The sequence below is a fragment of the Tribolium castaneum genome, chromosome 3 (assembly GCF_031307605.1).
Source record: "Tribolium castaneum strain GA2 chromosome 3, icTriCast1.1, whole genome shotgun sequence".
Lineage (NCBI taxonomy): Eukaryota > Metazoa > Arthropoda > Insecta > Coleoptera > Tenebrionidae > Tribolium > Tribolium castaneum.
Window position 1 is genome coordinate 10416559 of NC_087396.1, and position 20221 is coordinate 10436779.

Here is a 20221-nt window from a genome sequence, read left to right on the forward strand (position 1 = left end):
ACTTGGAATACTTATAATTTGGTTTAAGTTTTGTCAAATGTTTTAACTGTTAAAGGACTATAAGAGTTTAAACAACACATGTTGTGTTGTTTAAACTAAATTAATCAAATTTTTTTGGAAGAAAAAGGTAACTACTGACTGTAAACGTTCTGGGCAAATTTCCATATGCAAATCTTCTTCAATTACATACACCTTTTCACTTGTCAATTATAATAGTTGGATACTTGGAAAGAGAGGTGCATTAAAAAAACACATTTTTTTTACTAATTTATTATAAACAAAGTTTAATTTTAATGCAGATAAACAATTAAGACATTGGCTAATAAAAAAAATATTATTACGGAATTTAGCATTTTTGAAAAATGCCTGAGACAAACAAAAAGTTAATTCAAGAAAAATGAAAAGTTTTCGGTAACAGATTGATTTTCAAAACACATTTACTTTAAAACTTCATAATTTCACTCACTTTCATCCAAAATTTCTGGAGTAAAAAATAAATCGTTAATTCAAAAAGACGTGAGTACCTTATAAAGTAGAAAACTGAATAATAAAATATTTTCTATACATTAAACAGTAAGTTTAAAAAATTGGGCATCTAAAACAACCGCTTCCCACGTGTTCTTGTACGACATTGCATTTTTTCTCATCAACTGCCTACTAATATAAATCACAATCTAAGAAGATACCACATGGGAAGAAAACATTAAACGCGAAATCGTTTCGTGGACACTTCACCTTAAGAAGGCACATGCACATACGCTGACATTAAGTAGTCCTTATTAAATAACAAATTATTCAGCCTTACCCCATGGCAGTGCAATTATTTATACCATCTCCTCTTTGGTTGTAGGGACCAACTTAATAAGTAACCACGCCATTAAATAAGACCGTTGGCTTATTACAGAACAAAGTAAAAATACTGGTAAATAATTTAAAACTTATTTAAAAATCCGTGGCAGTGTTGCTCATGATATAATAATAAATGTTACGTTACGTGGATTGATCCGACGAAGGACTCCTCTCACTAACTGTCTCCAAACTGGCTTCATTCTTGAACCTATTCAACTCAACGCCTAATTCCTACAAAGAAAAATTAAATTTGAAACTACATTGAAACTGGTCACCTTTGGTAAGTCGGTTCGAAGATGAGTGTTGGAGAATTTCTTCACTATCCTACTGAGCTGATTATATAAATCTAGAAGCGGCTGCAACGAACACCCGCTTGTAATTTGCACCGTCTGCTCCAAAATCTTCTCCAGCTCCTTTTGCGAGCACTCAACCGGTGGCCTATTCACTGGTTCTTCAACTACAAATCATTAAAAAAATAATTTTAGACTATAATACAACGCAATAACGAAAATGTTTCAGGCTTAAAAATATTATTTCGTCCAGATAAACACCAAAAATTACCTTAAACAGTTCCCATTAGCTCTTATTCAAGATACTGAAACTACTTGGGTAATTAAATCTTACTACGGCGGTTTACGGGGAATTATTCCCAGTTTGATTCTCTGCTTGACCTTTTACATTAAGTTTCAAACATGTAATTTATCAAAAAAATCATTTCCAAGTTTTGTTTTTAGATTAGAATGGCACGAAATTGTGTTAATGAAGTCGACAACTTTGTTGTTATTAATATTTGAATTTGAGATTATTTCTAGTGTTGGGTAAAACATAATCTAATTAATGATTACAAGTAACCATGTAATTTGTAATTCCTATACTTGTAACAAATTACTAAAGTAATGTTCATTCACAGTTATACTCAATGTAATGGATTAATGTGTAACTAATTACAGTTAAAAATCTAATTTAAATACTTTGTATTCAATTACATTGTAATTTAGTATTTTTATTAAATAGGAATATCTGTCATACTCATGGTATTTGGGCTTTTGGTTAAAGATAAAAAACGCATATTTCAGGATTTCTGCAAATTCCACCCCTACGGGTGTTCAATATAAAAATGCGTCATTTCTGAAGCTGCATTGTTTTTTAGAAGTTCCACCTCAAAGGAGGTTAAGAGAAATTTCTTTTCATTCTGAAACACGACTCTTCAGTTTTAAGCGAAAGTAATACAAATACAAATCTTTATGAATAAACAATTAAAAATAACGGATTTTTATATTTAACCCCCTCAAGGGTGGAATTTAAAAAAACACTTGTTGCTTCATTTTATATCGAAACCCCAAATACCAATTTTCATGGTCATAACTTCAAAGATGACGAATTTTTGTATTATAATGGAATTATAATGGAAATCCTAACGCGCGTTGTTGTCAGAAAGCTGGGAATTTAACTCAATTTCAACTGAAGCACTGAAATACGCATTCAGAGTTAAAATCTTGGGTAAGATTTACCATTAATTTGTAATTAGCAATTTAGTATTCTGTTAGTTACCAATGAATTTAACCGTGCACTGAAATACCGGGCGTTAGGAGATTATTTTCCAAAATAATCTGATGTAATGTAATTAAGTACAAAGTAATCAGATTCCATTGCAATTAGATTAATCTGTAATTACTTTATAATCTGATTATGCCCAACTCTAATTATTTCTTCAACTTATTTATATTTAATTAATAATTTTAATTATTTAATTAATAATTTTAATTGAGTACTACTTTTATAGTTTAAAGTTTTTTCATTAGTTGTACAACACACGTTCCAACAACCTCTAGAACAATAATAAAAAAATTCTTCTCAATTATTCTTACCAATATTAAAAAGTAAAGTGGATTTTTTCTCTTAACTTCTTAAAATATTTTTAATCGTTATATAACCAAAAAAGACAGTTCTCTACTCTTTCACCTCAACAAAACTGAAAATTATTTGTAATAATCATCAACATTACGGCCGATTTATAGAAAGTATCATTAAATTTTAATTCCTTGTTAAAAGTTAACAATGCGAATGGACCAACCAAATTCCTTCAGTTTGGTTACGTGATCAGTTAGTCACGTATTTAATGCAAATTAAATTAATGACGCTTCTATAAACCGGCCCTTAATTTTAAAATTTGTTATTTTTGTCTCCACAAAGTATAAAAATTGATCTGGCTACATTGTAAAAATATTCAAGTACTGACAATGGTGCCAATTTTACTAAACTATTTTGTATTAATAAATCCGTTAAAAATGAGGATGTATCTTTATATTTTTTCCTTAAACGTAAAGTTTTTCCATATTTTTTTGTTCTCTTCTATATTTATTTTAGTATCTCTTTCGTTTAATTTTATATTTTTTTATTATTTTAAAGAATGAGTTGAGTGGCTTTTGGCTGGCCCCACAGAGTTTGTATGTTATTTTATTTTTTTCAATAATGGCCTATTATTATTATTATTATTATTATAAAAATATTGAAGTAATTATTATTGGGCTGTTGCGTATCTTAACATAAGCTAATAAAAATTTTCATGGCCATATTATTTTATCCTAATCCTAAATTAGCAAGATTTAGCTACTGGGAACCTGAAAATATAAATATTTTTGTTGGGTAGTGAATTTACCATTTTCATTGAGGGCTTGGTCGATATCATCAAATTCTAAAGGATTTTCTAATAATTCAGACGGACTCATGAGATCACTCAACCTCCTCCTAGGCGACCTAAAACCAAGCCAAAAATTTTCATTTTTTACATTTTAAAACCAACTCACTGCAATTCTGCGTTCTCTTTCTGGGGCGATTCATTACAATTAATGGTCAACGGCGCCGTACTTTCAACAGTTTCAGCGGGCACATCTTCAGGTTCAGACGTAACATTAACATCCTTAGAATCATCCGATGAATCTTTTTTTTCACAATCTTGCTGCAAACATTCTGACGTTTTACTCGTCCGCTTCCTTTTCTTCACATAGCCCCTTTGCCAACTGTTTTGAGACCTCCGTTTTTTCGAAGTGTTAAGCTTAGTCGTACTACTCGTACTCTCATTAAGTTTTTCTTCGGTCTTTGGTTTCTCGGGTACTTTGACTTCTTGACTTGGATTTGTTTGCTCAGTTTCTTCAGTGTTTTTATCGGCTGGTTCTTCCGATTTTGCAACGAGATTAAAATCCTCTAAAAATAAACAATTTCAAATGGGGACACACTTAATTGAGACAAACCTGGGGTTTGAATGTATGCTGGTAGGTATTTCTGAACGCTGGCTTTTCTGACTTGTCTTTTTAAGGCGATGTCTTGACACTTATCTTCGAAATCGCTGTCCATCTCATTTTTGATTAAAGTGTAGGCGTAATCGCGAAGCGAGCAAGCTCTATGTCTTATTTGCTTGTCTGCCGATGTTCTAAAAAAAGACGCTCATTTTTAATGCATAGAACCATATTTTTTGTAAGGTTTTTGGTGTGTTTAAAAAGTTCGCGTCTCGTCAAAATCATTTGTGTGCAGTCAAGGTCAAGTGTGACAAATTATTTACAATTTTTAATTCCGTTTTTAGGCAATTAAAATGTAATTAAAGAAATAATAAATTAATCAGTATTGAAAAACTTGTCCTCTCATCTTACTAATCAGTATAAATTTGATACAAATAAATATTCAGTGCATCCAAATACTTTGAAGGTTAGTTAAATAAATAGGTCAAGAACAGTTTACAATAATTATTCTTTTGCAGTCAATTATAATGAGTTTGCAACCGTCTAATTCACTTTGCGAAAAATCGGAAGAAAATTCGGCCCTGTTGGAAAAAATCCTCGGCGACCCCATGACAAAATACTGGTTGTCTAATAACCACAATCCTTACGCATTAAACATCGTTCATGAAAATTCAGACGAATACAACTACGTGCAACAATTATTTGAACGAACAGCTGGAAACTTAATGATCAGTAAATTAGAGCGTGTAGAAAACCCCTACTTGGTTGGTTGTTATTTATTAAAAAAGAAGCAAATGTGGGACAAATGTGGCCATTTAGTTGAGAAAACTTTATTTCATGGAACAAGGAATGCTTTTGTTGATAGCATCTGCAAATTTAATTTTGACTGGCGAAGAAGTGGGACTTCTAAAGGAACAGTCTTTGGGAAAGGTGTTTATTTTACTTCTGACGTCTCGTATGCACATGAATATACGTTCGGAGACAATGTTATGTTTCTTGCTAAAGTGCTGGTCGGGGACAGGGTCAAGGGGAAGGCCTCTTACGAGGTTCTCCCCGAACCGTTTGATACCGCCACTAACGATAAAGAAACTATTTTTGTTAAATTTGAGGACAATGAGTTTTATCCACAATATGTTATACAGTACAGATAATTGCTTTTAAGAATAATAATTTAATAAATTTAAAATTAAGTTTATAATTAAGTTAATAATAAACTAATAAGTTTCTTCTCTTCGAGTTAATTGACTTGAAATTGCACAATTTATACTTAATTTAGCGATGTTTGGATTTTTTAGGGGAGATTCTTTGAAAAAAAATTTCTGGCTATAATACTCAGAATTTGCTTAACTTAACGTGTTATAAATTTATTTTGGTAATCGGTGAGTCCCTGAAAACTGTCTACAATAATGATGTATAATTCTAGGAGCTCTCGGCGAACATATTGTGCTTACATTAAAATAATCTAGAAGATAGCCATAGCATTGTCTTAAGAAACAAATAAGTTATAAAAATTATACAAACAGAACCAAAAGTAATGCATAAAATTCATATCGCTGTTGTGGGTTATATGGGTCATGTCATGGGTCATCGAACAGGTCGATTTTATTTTTTCAAAACTTTTATTTAATTTGTTTTGTCGTTTGTCTGTTTCATATTTCCGGACGAACTAAAATTTTGCATACACATGTAATTTCTGTGACAATATTATTCACTTTAATGATTTATAAACAATAAACAATTGTTATAATTATGAACAATTATTTATCAATAACTCGGCTCTTAAATTAAATACGAAAATGCAACTGAAACCAGTAGTTTTATCACTGTCCTCCTAGGATAACATTGGTAAACCATTGCGTTATCTAGTGCATTTCTACAGGATTAGAGCAAAAATGGTTTACATGTGAGAGGGCAGAATCTGTGTCATGCTAAAAAAATTAAATTTTCAGTTTTTTACAAATTACAAATTAAATTTACGAATTATTAGTTATTTTTCTTCGAGCTGAAACCACTTGAAACTGGGTGAAATAACGCAATTTACATGTAATAAATATTTCGATGTTTATTTCCTTTTTTACAGGAAATTTCTAGAAATTTTTCTTACTTAAAAAGAACTCTAAATACTCTGAATCTGCTGCACTAACCTCTTTCAGACTTATTTTGGTATTTGGTGAGTCGCTGAAAATTACCTAAAAAAATTTAATTCAGCGAGTTTTCGGCGAACGAATTTTTTTTGTATGCCACAAATGTCACAATAGAAAAAAATCGACATTTATACAGGCGTTTATACATAGCGTTTAACGTAGTCTAAGCTGATGCTTTAAAATTTTTCTAAATATCATAGCATATTTTAGACTATACTCAACTTCCTTATTTTAAATTTGTACCCATATTTTTCTTTTCCCTATTTGGATAATACTACTTTTTTGGTACAAATACAATGTGTACTGTTCTATATCTGTTTTGTTTTATTTAAAAAGCCATAACTAACTAAAAAGTTACTTAGAATACCCGTTTTGTATGAACTTGGTCGTTTGGTTCCACATACATCAAATTAAAAAAAACTTATACACAACAATTTTTACAGCAAAAATTAGTGCTGGTATTTGTTAAGTAGAAAATTACTACTATTGATTAATTAACTAAAAGTGGCTAAAAGTAAAACAAATTAAATTGAAAGTTGTTTTTAGTTTTTATAATCGTCAAAAAATAATTAAAAGTATATATTTAAAATAATAATAATAGTAGAAATTATATTTCGCAATATGAGCCTTTATGCGGTCAAAACGTCCGAAAATATTCTAAAGAGCTCCATAACTTGTATGTTATTAAAGATATTGATTTTTTCTTTTTTTTGATGATAGCTGTTTTTACTGCATGTTTCTAAAATATTGCAGAATATATACAGGGTATTTCAATATTAAAAAATACTGAAGTTATGTTTTTCAAATGGAATACCCTAAACTTTATTGCATTTTTGGACAGAGCTTTTAATAGTGATGATTTTAATGTAAACTTGTATTGGTCGATTCAGTGTAGTTTTTGTAACAACTTAATTTTTTTGCCAAAAACACGCTTTTTTTAAAAAATCATTACATAAAAACTAAGAATCTCAGAAAAGTAGAACTTTCACCACTTTAAAAAAGGATGTTCAAGCTGAAAGGAATTATAATTTTTATTAGCTTACTGCAATCAAGGAGATACAAAAAGAAGAGGTCTGTTGCAAGTTGATTAACTTCAAAATTTTAAATAGAACACCCAATTTTTTATTTTTGCATCTAAAAGACCTTTAAATTGTCTTTTTAAAAACATTAACAGTTAAGTGACTTTTGCTGATTATTCAAAAGATATTTAACATTAAACATTAAAAAAAATTACTATTGTTTCAGTAGTCGAAAAGGGAAATTTTCTGCTAATAACAACCTGTACGTTTGTGTTTTAGTGAAACTTGTGTTTTAGTGAAGTTTTTGTTGTTGTTTTGTTTGGGTTTGCTTTAATATAGACAAAGTGTTTTAATGTTTGTCGACTGTATTTAATTAAATTCAGGTCCTGGTAGTCGGTGTTTTCTTGACGGTGAAGTCGTTTTAAATGCGGGGCATCTTTTAATATGTGGAATCGAAGAACACACTGTTTTATTGTTTACAAGACGAACCGATCGGCATCGTAAATATTTTCGGGTCACCCTTGTCAAAATATCTTATTGTAAAGGTTGCTTATCTTAAACAACCATAATCTGTTGTAAAATTTTATGGTGTACAACGAAAATGTTGCTACAATGAGATTTGAAATGATTTTTTGTGTAGAGTTATTTAATTCTTTCCACTTATTCCATATGAAGCAGGACAAACCTTTTTCTTGTGTTTTTTTTTCATTTTTTTTATTGACAAAATTCACGGGTCTTAAAAGAAAAACTTACTTGGCTGGATTATACTCGAGGGCGTTGTGAACGATAAGCTCGATATCCTTTAGAAAATCTTTGGCACATTCGTATCGGTGAAAATCGACTTTGGTCATCATCGTCTCCAGATCCATGGGCTGTTTGATAATGGTGGGATAATCAGGCACTTCTTTAGTGTCGACTGGTTTGGTGAACATATAGAACAATTTGTTATTGGCTAACTTTTTACAAATATCTCTTAAAAATATCCTAAGCTCCCTGAGAGTGTGTTCCTCTTGTTCGTATAATTTTTTCGACTGTTCTTCGGTTAGAGGCGTAGGTGGAGGGGTGCGAGCTCTCGGAAGAGGTGGCGGTGTCTTGGGCCTTTTCCTCGGCGGTCTGTGTGGCTTCAAACACGAATCGATCAACAATGGTTTGAAAAATGCTTCACGACTTGCATCGTTTGGCAAATCCAGTTGGTAAACTTCCTTCCGGTAGCGGGAGAAAATATTTTGAATCTAAAATTTTATTTATTTATATATTTTATGTAGATCAAGGGAAAAATAACTGACTTCGTCTGGTAGATTATCGTAGGTTGTCTCGGCCGTTGCTAGTAACAAAATGGGAATATTCGGATCCATTTGCGACAATTGCGCATCCAAAATCGCCTTCACTGTTTCGCTAACCAAAGCCCACCAATTATCAATGTTTGGAATGTAGATCACACTTGGAACGTTTCGTCGCGCCTCATTAAACACTTGAATGCACGTTTCTTCAGCTGAACGACCCGTTTCTCTATACAAAGTCGCTAGATCGAGAATGTAGGCATGGATATGTTCCATTTTGTACAATATCGCAGGCGCCAGATGTGAAGTTTGACCACAGTCGGGCGTTTCTCCCAAGAGGAGAAGCTGAGCTGGTCGTAAATTCGGAGATAATTTAACTTTGGAGAGAGCAGGGTTTAAAGCATGCGGAAACGTTTGTTCAAGCATTTTGAAAACGTTTTTAACGGCTTCACTCAACAATGGTTCTAGGATTACCAACAGTTTGCGTCCTAGGCCTTGAGTGACCCGATGCGAGGCAGGTACTAGGAGAGATTTGGCTCTTAAAAAATCGATCTTTTCGACTTTAACGTTCTCCGGATTTAACATCAGTCGATAGTCTGCATTGTAAACTTGAGGATATGTTCGTCTGAACCCTTGTATAACGGCTTCCGAACACAAAGCACGCAAGTCGGAGCCGCAATAGCCGACCGCCGTTTCTGCCAAGTAAGATAAAAGCTCCTCACTTGGCGGAGAGGACCACTGCGAGACGTGCACCTTCAAAATGGACTCACGTTCCTAAAAAAACATGTCGAATCAACGCTTTGAAACACAAAAAAAAATAATTAATAAAAAAACTAGTATGGCATGAAAAACAAAGTCAATTATCTACTACTCTGATAAATGTGGAAACAATGGAATTTTAAAAATTAAGAAAAATGACACCACCATATAAAGTTATAAAAATGTAGTATAGCGATAAACTCTTGATAAATATTCAAAATGTGAATATCAATTTTCATATAATCTGAGTATCACCTCACTTGTGTTTCCTAAACATATCTATGTCTTAGCTGTTTCAAAATGATCAAAAGGAAAAAGTCGCATTTTACCCCAAAATTAGGTGTTATAAATTATTCATGTACTTAAAATAATAGCTCAATTAAGTAATTTATACTTTCAATGAGAGATTTTATTAATAAATATTTTATAATTTTATCCATCTTATTTATAAAAACAAATCGGTAAAATGCAACGTTAGTGTTTTAAAGTTTTGAAACACCTAATATGTATTAAAAAATTATCTTAAAATATCATAGAAAAATAAAATTTTCGAACGTAGTTTTCGCTGGATGAAAAAGCATAATTTTATAAATTTTATAGTTTTTTTGTATAACTAAGATTCTACAATCTACAGCAAAACATAACACTTTTCAAAAGTGAGAATACGCGTAAAGGTATTCCCTTCATAAATGCCTTCTGTCGAACAATATGAATTTGCTGCGGAACTGCCATTTCATTATTTTAAATAGGTAGATAGATACAAGATCATCCGTGGTGGTAATAAACAATTATAATTACAAAAGCATTTTCTCTCATCTCCAAGTTTACCTATTTCTAATGGATTCTTGGACATTAGGTATAGTTTCTTCAAAAAAGATGTACTTCGTAATTTGGATATAAGTTTTTTATGGAAATAAATATCAGTATAGTACAGACTGATCCAGAAATACTGAGTCTGTTGGCAACACTGGACTCAAATTTTTAAGAATACCAATGGAGTACGCGTCCAGTTAACAACATTTTAAGATTCTTGTGGGGTTGTACGTCAGATGATTGTCAAAAAAAATCGAATTTGGTTGCAGTGTTGCTAATTACGAGCACAAATACTTTCAAATGTGTTGCCAACAGACTCAGTATTTCTGGATCAGTCTGTATAAACTGTGACCAGACAAGGATTTACTCATAAAGTTATTGTTAACTTCGTTGTTTTCAAAAGAGAGTCCGGCAAAAGTGTGGCGTTTTTTGCAAAAACTATTTACTCTACGATGAAAATAATAAGTACTTAGCGGGTGTGTCAAAAGTCGCGAATAGGCTCTTAAGAGCAGCTAGATAGAGCTAGACAGAACATTATTTTCGATAAAAAAATCACAAAACCTTTGGTTGAAATCAGAAACAAAAAATGGCAACGCCGCCGTAAAGTACACCTATTTTTACACGTTTTTATACACCATTTTAAAGAAGAATGTTCAAACTTAAAGGACATATTTTTTTATCTTACAGGTGCAGGTTTTTAGGTACATTATACCATTGTTTTTGATGAGAGAAATCAATGGTATAATGTAAATGGTGTAAGATAAAATAAAATGTCGTATATCACACGTGATCCAAATGCCATTATAAAGCTCGGGAGAAGTGTCCCACTCGTGCGCAAGCGCACTGATGGGTCAAAATTCTCACTCGCACATTCACTTCCAAGCGAAATAGTGAAGATTGACTAAAGTAATATTTTACAGTTGGGGACAGAAAATAATTAATCTGCAGTAAAACGCAAATTAGGGTTTCTTCGGGTTAAGATGTTTACTGCTCACTTCGTCATACTTTTCAAAACAGATGTTGCCATGAGCCTAAGCCGAAGCAAGCCCGAAAAAACTCCAATTTGCATTTTACTGCAGACTAATCATTTTCTGTCCCCAACTGTAAAATATTACTTTAGTCAATCTTCACTATTTCGCTTGAAAGAGAATATAATGATGCATTTCTATCACTTATAATATAATATACTATTATTAGACCGCCCCTTATTAGACCATTATTCGTCATTTTTTACAATAAAATAATTAAAATTTTAATAGTTATGGCAAATTTTTAAATCCCCATATAAACTCGAACAAATGATGTTATGGTTATAGTATGGGTTCCATTTAAATTTTTCAAGTTATTCAACTTCATAATAAGGTGCCGATTTAAGTTCAACAATTTTGTTTAAAGTGGTGAAAGTCCCACTTTTCCAGGCATCCTCGTATTTGAGAAATATATTTTTAAGAAAGGGTGTTTTTGTTAAAAAATAAAAATATTTCAAAAACTAAGCAAAATCGACCAGTGAAATTTTAGTCTTAGACCCGAATTAAGGTCGTCCTGGACGTATCTGCTTATCGGATAAAACTTAATTTTTAACAAATATAAATGGGTTGCTTAAAAAAATATATTCCAGGCTATGATTAAGGGGGCAAAAACAATTAAATTTTAGCCATTTTCCGCAGTGATTTACAGCCGTTTTAAGTAACATTTTCGAAACTATTTTACATGATGGATTCTTCCATTCGGGCTCTAGGAGGGAAAGTCTTTTCAAATGGGTCACTGCTTTATTTAATTCAGAAAAAAAATCTGAAAAAAGGACTAGATTTTTTTCAGTTTTAAAAATTATTTTCTGAATCCTACTATTAGATCAAAATTATTAGTTTTAAAAGCAAAATCCAAAAATGCAAAGTATATAGGGGTGTTCCAATAAAAAAAAAACATTACTTTGTTTGTAGGTCGGTTCGCTTTGCGTGTGCGTCATCTCACATTTCTGGCACAATCACATTCATTAATAATCACCCGGTACGTAAGTAAATTAATGTTGAAGGATACCACCCTTAAATATACGTTTGTCGTTTTTTTCCAGTTTTGTGTTGGTAATGAAAAAAAGAAAATTGATGACGCACACGCAAACCGAGCTGAGCGCCACTATATTGTAGCTAATTTCGGCTTAAGGAAAACAACTGATACTGTTCTAACATTTAAAGGTAAATAATTGACTTTACCTACTCGCTAGGACACCCTGTATAATAATCGTTTTGAAATAGTTGTTTAGTGATAGGAATTGGTAACAGATCTACCACTCTAAGAACAAATCTATCTAAGTTTAATAAAATTGTAAAATAGTTATTAATGATTAGACCTCTCATTGAAACTATAAATTACATAAGCTATTATTTTTGTGAAGTACATGAATAATTTATAACCACTAATTTTAAGACAAAATGCGACGTTGACGTTTTTATACTTTTGAAACGGCTAATATGTTTTTGGTAAAAACAAATAAATTTTTATTTTAATTTTACTTATTAGAATTAAATCTTTAAATTTACAATTTTTCCTAGTAACTAAAAACAATCTGAAGTGAACTATCTAAGTAATAACCAGCATTTTTTTAATTGAATAAAATTCATATAACAAATAACAGTGACACTCACTTGTTTCGCAGGAAGAGGAAAAAACAGCTCCCGATCGAACCTCCCTGGTCTTCTGAGCGCAGGATCAATGGCATCTATCCGATTCGTCGCTCCTATTACTATTACTTCACCACGATTATCCAAACCGTCCATCAAAGCAAGCAACGTTGAAACAATACTAGCATGAACCTGATCCTGTCTGGAAGACCTCACAGGAGCTAAACCGTCCAACTCGTCGAAAAAAATAATCGAAGGATGTAACTCAGCGGCCTAATCACAACAAAAATTAAAAGACACATTCCTTTACAAACCACTTAACTTACTTGTTCGAAAAGCAATCGTAGTTGTTTTTCCGATTCACCAATCCATTTACTGAGCAAATCTGCTCCTTTTCGCATAAAAAACGACACCTTGCGGCAACCAAAACTGCATTCATTAGCCAGAGCACGCGCGATTAGAGTTTTGCCAGTACCTAGAATCCATTTTCATTAAAAAAAAATTAACAATAAAGTGTTAGTAGTACCTGGAGGCCCATGAAAGAGAACACCTCTGGGTGGTTGTATTTGGAATTGTCTGAACACTTCGGGATACATCATAGGCAGTAGAATCATTTCTTTGAGACACTGGATGTGGCCATCTAGACCTCCAATACTACTAAACCTAACTTTAGTGTCTAAGGTTTCAGGCCCGATTGGTATAATTTTACTACCACCGGCGCCAGATTTCATTTTTTGCTCACTCTTGGAATGCTGATTTTTGGGTGTTTTACTGTGTTAATAATAAATATGTTAATAGTTAAATGCAAGCGTCAAAACAATGTCCCAAACCTATGCCGTACGTCCGCATCTGATGAAGAACTCGAACTCGATGATGAAACTTTTCTTCGTCGAGTGAACCGCTTCCGGTTTCTGGGAAGTTCGTGTGAATGTAACGCCGAATGTTTCACTGAAATCTCGCAATTAGGAAAAAATTTAATATATTAATCAATGTATTACTTGGGGGCGGTTTCGGTTGCCGAGCTCGTAGCGAGTAGCCCTTCTTAACGCCCTCAGATTCGGAACTTGAACTATCTAAATTTTGGTTTATTAAATTAATGGTTGTTTCTACGGAGGACTGAGATTAGGAGACGAAACGCGATACAAATTCGCATAATTTTCTGAACCCAAAAAATTAAGTACAGCAGAGTAAAAATGAGTGCGCTTCGTTAAAGTCTCGGTGCCAAATCGTTTTAAATTATTTTAAATCCAACCAATTCAGTAATTACTTGAAAAAAACAGAAATGTTGAGCATTGCATTATTAATAGATTGAGAAAAACTGACGACATATGAGAGAAAAAAAATTAAATTTGGGCTTAGTCCCGTATTTTTCAAAACGCTGAGGATACGGTTAAAGATACAAACTGTTCGGAATAAAGTTTATTTACATTATAATCTTTGTATTTCTTTTAAAGTATATTTATAAGAGAGCTTAAGGGGGACGAATGCGGCCATTTCAATAATTTAAAAAAGGCTACTGATAAATTATAATCAACTATCAATTTACATTTCGCCTTAGATTTTTGAAAATGCAGCGAATACGGATGAAGATATCAGAAAACTGTACGAAACTAAGATAAAGAGAATTAAGTTTCCTACAAAAAAGTCAGCGACACCATATTTATAACTCAACGGTTTAAATTAATTTTACGTTTTTTGACCACCGATAAAATAAAACGAATCCATTACTTGAACGGCTTTCAGTAGAACTTAGATCTTTAAAACTTTCTTCCTAACATTTTTCTTGCAATTGTAACCGTATTCGCAGCGTTTTGAAAAAGATGGGCAGATTGATGAAGGCAGATTGCAAATTGGTAAAAGTTTACCAGTTTTTATTGGTATGTCATTTCGTCTCCTAACCTTTAGTAACCCGTAGTTGTTTTATAGTTTACCAAAGGGCTTGCGATTCTTAGGCCTCCGCGAAAAATTCCGATCCAGTATGATGGTGGCATTCGACGGTTTTGGTCTTGTCCGCACCTTCGGGAGATCACTCTCTGATGATTTATTTTCTTCAACTTTGGCCCCTTCTTGATTCGTTTCAACCCCATTTTCTTGTATCTTGCTGTCATTGGAATCATCTTCCACAGTATCATCGCTTTTCTTCTCACTATCCTCCCCTGCGGCCTCACTTGTCCTCTTCGAAGACCGACTATGTGATGATCGTCCATTAATGTTAGTTTCTTCGTTGTTTTCTTTATCGTTCGATTCGCGCCTATTTCGTAGTTCTTTTTGATTGCGTTCGCTCGAACGAGACGTTATCTCGCTTCGACGTCTTCGTGGAGGGACATCATTCGTTTCGTAGTTGTATAAATACTTGGGGCTTTTTATTTCTCTACGTTTGCCGCTATTTACATCGTTTGAATGACGAGTGCTTCTGCTGGGTTCTTCTAAGCGAACATCTGGGGCATCACGACTGTCTTCCTCCGAATATCCAGGTGTATTTAAGTTGGGATAACCCATTTTGTGCATCTGATCGTCGGCAAGCCACGACATGTTTTCGAATTGGACCTTGCGCTGCCGCTTGCTGCGCCTCAGTTCGGTGTCTACATATTTAAAAAAATTGATGTCATTAAAATAATAGACTATTTTTTAGTATTGTCTAATATTTCCGTTGGTAGCATTTGCTTATAATTGTTAGTAAATAAGAAAAATATTAATTTTCTTGAAATCTCTAAATTTATGGTAGGATGGGGCAGTATCAGTCGTAGGAGGCAGCTCCGGACATTTTGAAATCACGGCCTTTTACTAAGCCTGAACGTGCATCAATTGGTGAAGTGGTTTAAAACATTATTATTTAAATTAAACATTCGCTCAAAAACTACTTGAGTATAGTCGTTGAAAATTTTCACAAATATAGTCAATTATATAAACCATAATATCTCCAAAGTGTAACCATATAAATTGTGAAACAATTTAAAAAAAATCGTCCACAGCAGCTCCCCAACCCTTAAATAGATATTATTAAAAAATGTAATTTGAATGTAAAGCACTTTTCGTATTAAAAAAATGTAAAAAAGAATTTTTTATCAAAAACAAGTTGTAACCACTGAGGATGTTTTTATAAGGAATGTCTGTGGTCTGTCTTTTTAAAGTTGGAACAAATTTTCATTTCTTGTCGGTGTCACAAAATAAAGACCTCATTTATAATTTTACTTACTGTTTTAAGTCAAGTCACAAATCCGTATCAACGTTTTAATATATTTTTGTGTTTTTTAATCGTTTATGAACATTTCTGAGTTAAAAACTTGTCCTTTTTTGAGAGATATCGCTAGCCACGGTCAAAAATCACTTAATTCAGTAGAGACAACATTCTTATAGTATTATTCGACCGATTTAGTTTTTTAACCAGAAATGCATCTACAGACTGATCCAGAAATACTGAGTCTGTTGGCATCACATTTGAAAGTATTTGTGCTCGTAATTTGTAACACTGTAACCGAATTCGATTTCTCTTGACAATTATTTGACGTACAACCCCACAAGAATGTTAAATTGTTGTTAACTGGAAGAGTACTCCATTGGTATCCTTAAAAATTTAAGTCCAATGTTCTCAACAGAGTCAGTATTTCTGGATCAGTCTGTATTAAGCAATTTTTTTAAACAAGCCGAGAAATCTGTAATTTCGAAAGTTATGCAATTTTCTAAAATTTTCATCTAGTTATCAATGACAATTACGTTAACCCGATGTGCACTACGGAAATAAGATTCCAAGATATTTTTTTTATGTTCTTCGGTGAACATTTTGAACATATTGACAGATAAAGCAATGGTGAAGTTATTTACGCAATTCGTTTCACTGCTGGCGAAACTGTCATGGATAACTAAATCAAAATTTTAAAAAATCGTAAGGTATTATTTTTGCCACTTTTGGGCGTTTTAGAAAGTTCAAAAACCAATCAGGATAAGTCAGGAAATTCTAAAAATTAAGCATTTTAAACATTTCTCTTATAAAATTACAACAAAACAAAAAAACAAAGATAAAAACAAAATTTTTACTTAAAGTTACTTGATGAAATTGTAACATTGGCTTCTGAACGTTCCATATGTTTCTTCTTTTTTATGCAGTTTTCAGGTTTTTCTCAAAAAAATCTCAAAAATAGCCGCAAAAAAACAGTAACTTATATGAAAATGATGTGCTTTTGAGATTTTACTAAATTGAGCCCAAAAAAAATACTGAAAAATACTGAAATACTGTTTTTGAGCTCAGCACTCAGTTTTCAGCGAAAATTTAATTATAAATATTATTCCTTCTTCAAACATTTTGCGCGTTTTTTTAACTCCAAACGTAATTATTTAGTTCAAACAAAAATAAATCGCAAAATTAGGTTGAAAAGTTTTATTTTTGTTAAGAAATAATACCCAATAGAGCTAAAAAATCGTAAAATTAAGCCAAACACGACGACTTTTCAGCTACAATTTAAAGAGTTTATAAACTAAACACTGAAGAGATTTTAGAAACGCTAGCTCTAAAATCACTAAAAAATTAAGTCTACAATAACATGAGTTATTCCCTTCTCAAACATCTTGCGCATTATTTCAAAAATTAGACTAAAACAAACCGCAAAATTACGTCGAAAATCGTGCCATTTTTGTCATTATAAACAATTTAAGCACGTTCTTATGTTAAAAAACTGAAGTTTTTTCAGACATATTACTCAAAATAACAAAAAATTACTAAATTCGTACAAACCTGACGTATTGTTTATCCTTCTTCAAGCGTTACGCCACAAACGTAATTCTTTTGCAACTATATTATTATCGCCTTATTCTGGCTCTTTAGAACATTTATAGCCAAAACTGCCACTGATATTCAAAATTACTCAAAAACACACCGTGCACAAGTGCAAAAATCATCGATTTCGGTCAAAATAGGGATATTTAAGATAATCTCAAGAAATATGACTCGTTTTAAAACAAGGAATCGATAAAAATTAAAGTATTTCAACGAAGCCACTGTAAATATTCATGTGTGTAAGTTTTTGAACTAAAAAAATTCTCCTTTTGTAAGACCTTAATAAAATCGGATTGGAAATTTGGTCCAAGACTAGTCTTGGAGAATCAGCGAAAATCAAAGGCAACTAGTGGTAATGGTGATCTTTTTTCTTTTTTGAGTGATTTCGATAAAACCAGTCAAAAAATCACTAAATGGTTAATTTTAGTCTTTTTTGAGAGTTATAGCACGTTGATCTTATTATTATTGTGAACTTTAGTCAAGAATAAGCAATTTTTTTTTTTGAGTTAAAGGCTTACCGGACATGGAGTCGGCGTAGCATTTTTGGCTGATGGGGCGCAGCGACAGCGCAGTCCTACGTTCAATCCTATCTAAATGCGACCTTAAGTGACGTGATCGCCTTGGTTTTCTGAAATTGCAAGTTTAGAAAAAGCCTAAGGCAATTTGACTACAAACCGGGAATACATGTCGTCATCCGAATCATTTCCATTGTACATGTCTGAATCATTGTGCATATTCCTTGATGAATAGACTGTAAGAGAATGTCTCGCATCAAGTGCTATTCGTTTCCGTGTATTTAAATTATCACTGCGTAAGCTGGCTAAAATCCCTTCAAATAACACCACGCCACCAAAAACTTTCAGTCAACTTACAAGAATATTTTCTTTCGCTATAAACAAATCTGCTTCGCAGTTCTCTGACTCCGGGTCCTAAGGCCGGATCCTTCTTGGAGTGGGTCTTGGTCTTGTCTTCGGACTCCCATGAAGCGTCCTCACTTTGAGAATCTTCACTTTCGCTAACACTGGATGAGTCTGAGTCTGCAGCTGCTGTTTTCTACAATGATACTCAATGAGGGGTTTGTGGGTTTGAAAGGCTGTCTCTCATGCAAATTTTGGTGCTCAGACGTGGACAGTACAAGTAAAAAGTTATCAGAATCAGAGGTACGTAAAAAGGGGTGAGAACTGTATGACAAACATACCCCTGGACGATGCTGTGTGTTGAAGTCTGGCGTCGAGCCAATTGACTCCGTACGACGAGTATTCACCATCACACCACCGTCAGCTGTGACAATAACTCAATTACCCAAAAGTTACCCCGACTAAGGGAGACTACGCCATCTCACAGAGACTGTATTTTGCCTACTTAAAGCAGCCAAATCAACCAACTTTGCAAAGAGTACAAAATCAAATACAAATTGTTGTGTTAAAGAGCAACCAAGATATAAAACTAGTAAAGGATTCGCAAGAACTGAAGTTTGAAGGGCGTTAAGGTTAGTCGTGGCTTAGGTCTCCCGTTACGCACACGAAACCGACAAAAATACAGGGAAATTACAAGAAAACAAAACATTGTTGTTACACAAAGCTCGTCCAACACAAAATAACGACAAATAAAACACACAACAAGCATATAAGGCAGGTTAACGTTGCAAATCAGTAACCTCAAACTATTTACTAAGCATTTTCTGGTGTTAATATAAAGGGTTCCACTCACAATTTCTGTTAAAAAACTAAATTCTAAGGTGTTTTTCTTCTAAAAATCAGGACAATGAACAAAACACACAGCCATTCACGTCTTTCACCAAACGGCGCTGCCAGACGAACGAGCTGAAATGTTACTAAATGGCAGAGCAGGCAATCGTCAAAATGGAAAGGTACCAAACAATTCAAATCCAAAAAATAAAAAAACAATTTTTTAAACATTTTATGATAGTTATCACAACCAGTGATAACTACATTAATTATTAATTGATGTTTCATAATTGCAGCTTATAATACGTAATTTATGAACGTAAATTCACAGCAATTTTTATTTTTCTGCAAATGAACATTTATTTATCATACATTTTCACCAAGAAGCGTTGCCAACCAAGTATGTTTAAATATTAACGGCACAGTCAACCGTAAAACTGAAAAAATTCTAAACAATTTAAATCCAACAAACTTAAAATATAAATATACTTCTTGGTACGTATAAGCTGTTTCAAAACTATAAAAACGCCAACGTCGCATTTTACCAAATTATTTTTTTTTTAATAAAATTACTAGCCCAGTCAAATTAAACAAATCGGTGGAAAAAAATCTTAGAGAGTTGGAGCTTTTTTTAAAAAGCTTCCTTTACAGATGGGTAGACATATATCAAAAGTCCCCGTGGTTGGGTGACGAGTTCGAGAAAGGGGGAGAGGGTTAAAGCAGCCTTTTTTTGGTTTTTTGTTTATACAGGCTGCTCAAAAACTAGCGCACCAACTCAGTGATACGTTATTGAGAAGCAAGTGCAGATTACGGGAAAAATGTTGAAAAAATTCCTAAAGTCATATTTTAAAAAATCTGGAGCTACAAACTTATTGTGTTAACTTCTTTAGTTTTCATTATTTTTTTATATTTTTATGTTTCATACCAGGTAATCGTTCTCTAACAAAACGATGAATAATTATTTTTAAATTTACTGTCAGATTTTAGCAGTATTTTTAATTTAAAAAAATTAAAATTCATAAAAAAAATCACAATGTGTAGATG

General features: G+C 32.7%; 1 protein-coding gene and 1 non-coding gene across 4 annotated transcripts; one reads left to right on the top strand and one right to left on the bottom strand.

Annotated features, from left to right (window-relative positions):
* Nucleotides 1-254: 254 nt before the first annotated feature.
* On the bottom strand, nucleotides 255-19342 carry LOC655905 (ATPase family AAA domain-containing protein 2). 3 transcript variants are annotated; one of them, XM_064355783.1, is made up of 18 exons: nucleotides 19200-19342; nucleotides 18688-18770; nucleotides 18362-18542; nucleotides 18165-18240; nucleotides 18008-18117; nucleotides 14650-15300; nucleotides 13717-13791; nucleotides 13549-13666; nucleotides 13245-13489; nucleotides 13045-13193; nucleotides 12743-12991; nucleotides 8535-9302; nucleotides 8002-8480; nucleotides 4101-4279; nucleotides 3657-4053; nucleotides 3509-3606; nucleotides 1125-1306; nucleotides 255-1080 (listed from the first exon to the last, which is right to left on the bottom strand). In XM_064355783.1, the coding sequence occupies exons 2-18, from the start codon at nucleotides 18754-18756 to the stop codon at nucleotides 991-993; spliced, it is 4116 nt and encodes a 1371-aa protein (XP_064211853.1). In that variant the 5' UTR covers nucleotides 18757-18770; nucleotides 19200-19342; the 3' UTR covers nucleotides 255-990. The 3 variants fall into 3 exon arrangements, with proteins under 3 accessions (XP_064211853.1, XP_064211852.1, XP_064211854.1); XM_064355782.1 differs by having other exon boundaries at nucleotides 18165-18309; XM_064355784.1 differs by lacking the exon at nucleotides 18688-18770 and having other exon boundaries at nucleotides 18165-18309; nucleotides 19200-19336.
* Nucleotides 4279-7605, top strand: LOC659593 (uncharacterized). The gene is made up of 2 exons (XR_010333557.1): nucleotides 4279-4551; nucleotides 4604-7605. It is a non-coding gene; the product is annotated as an uncharacterized LOC659593 (transcript).
* Nucleotides 19343-20221: the final 879 nt, after the last annotated feature.

What these genes read in the sequence shown, in the direction of transcription:
- LOC655905 (XM_064355782.1), bottom strand. Translation starts at nt 18,756, where the DNA reads ATGGTGAATACTCGTCGTACGGAGTCAATTGGCTCGACGCCAGACTTC. An exon ending in TAGCGAAAGAAAATATTCTT is followed by an intron (nt 18,310 to 18,361) that starts GTAAGTTGACTG and finishes AAGGGATTTTAG; the next exon opens with CCAGCTTACGCAGTGATAAT. An exon ending in TAAGAATCGCAAGCCCTTTG is followed by an intron (nt 13,792 to 14,649) that starts GTAAACTATAAA and finishes ACCAAAATTTAG; the next exon opens with ATAGTTCAAGTTCCGAATCT.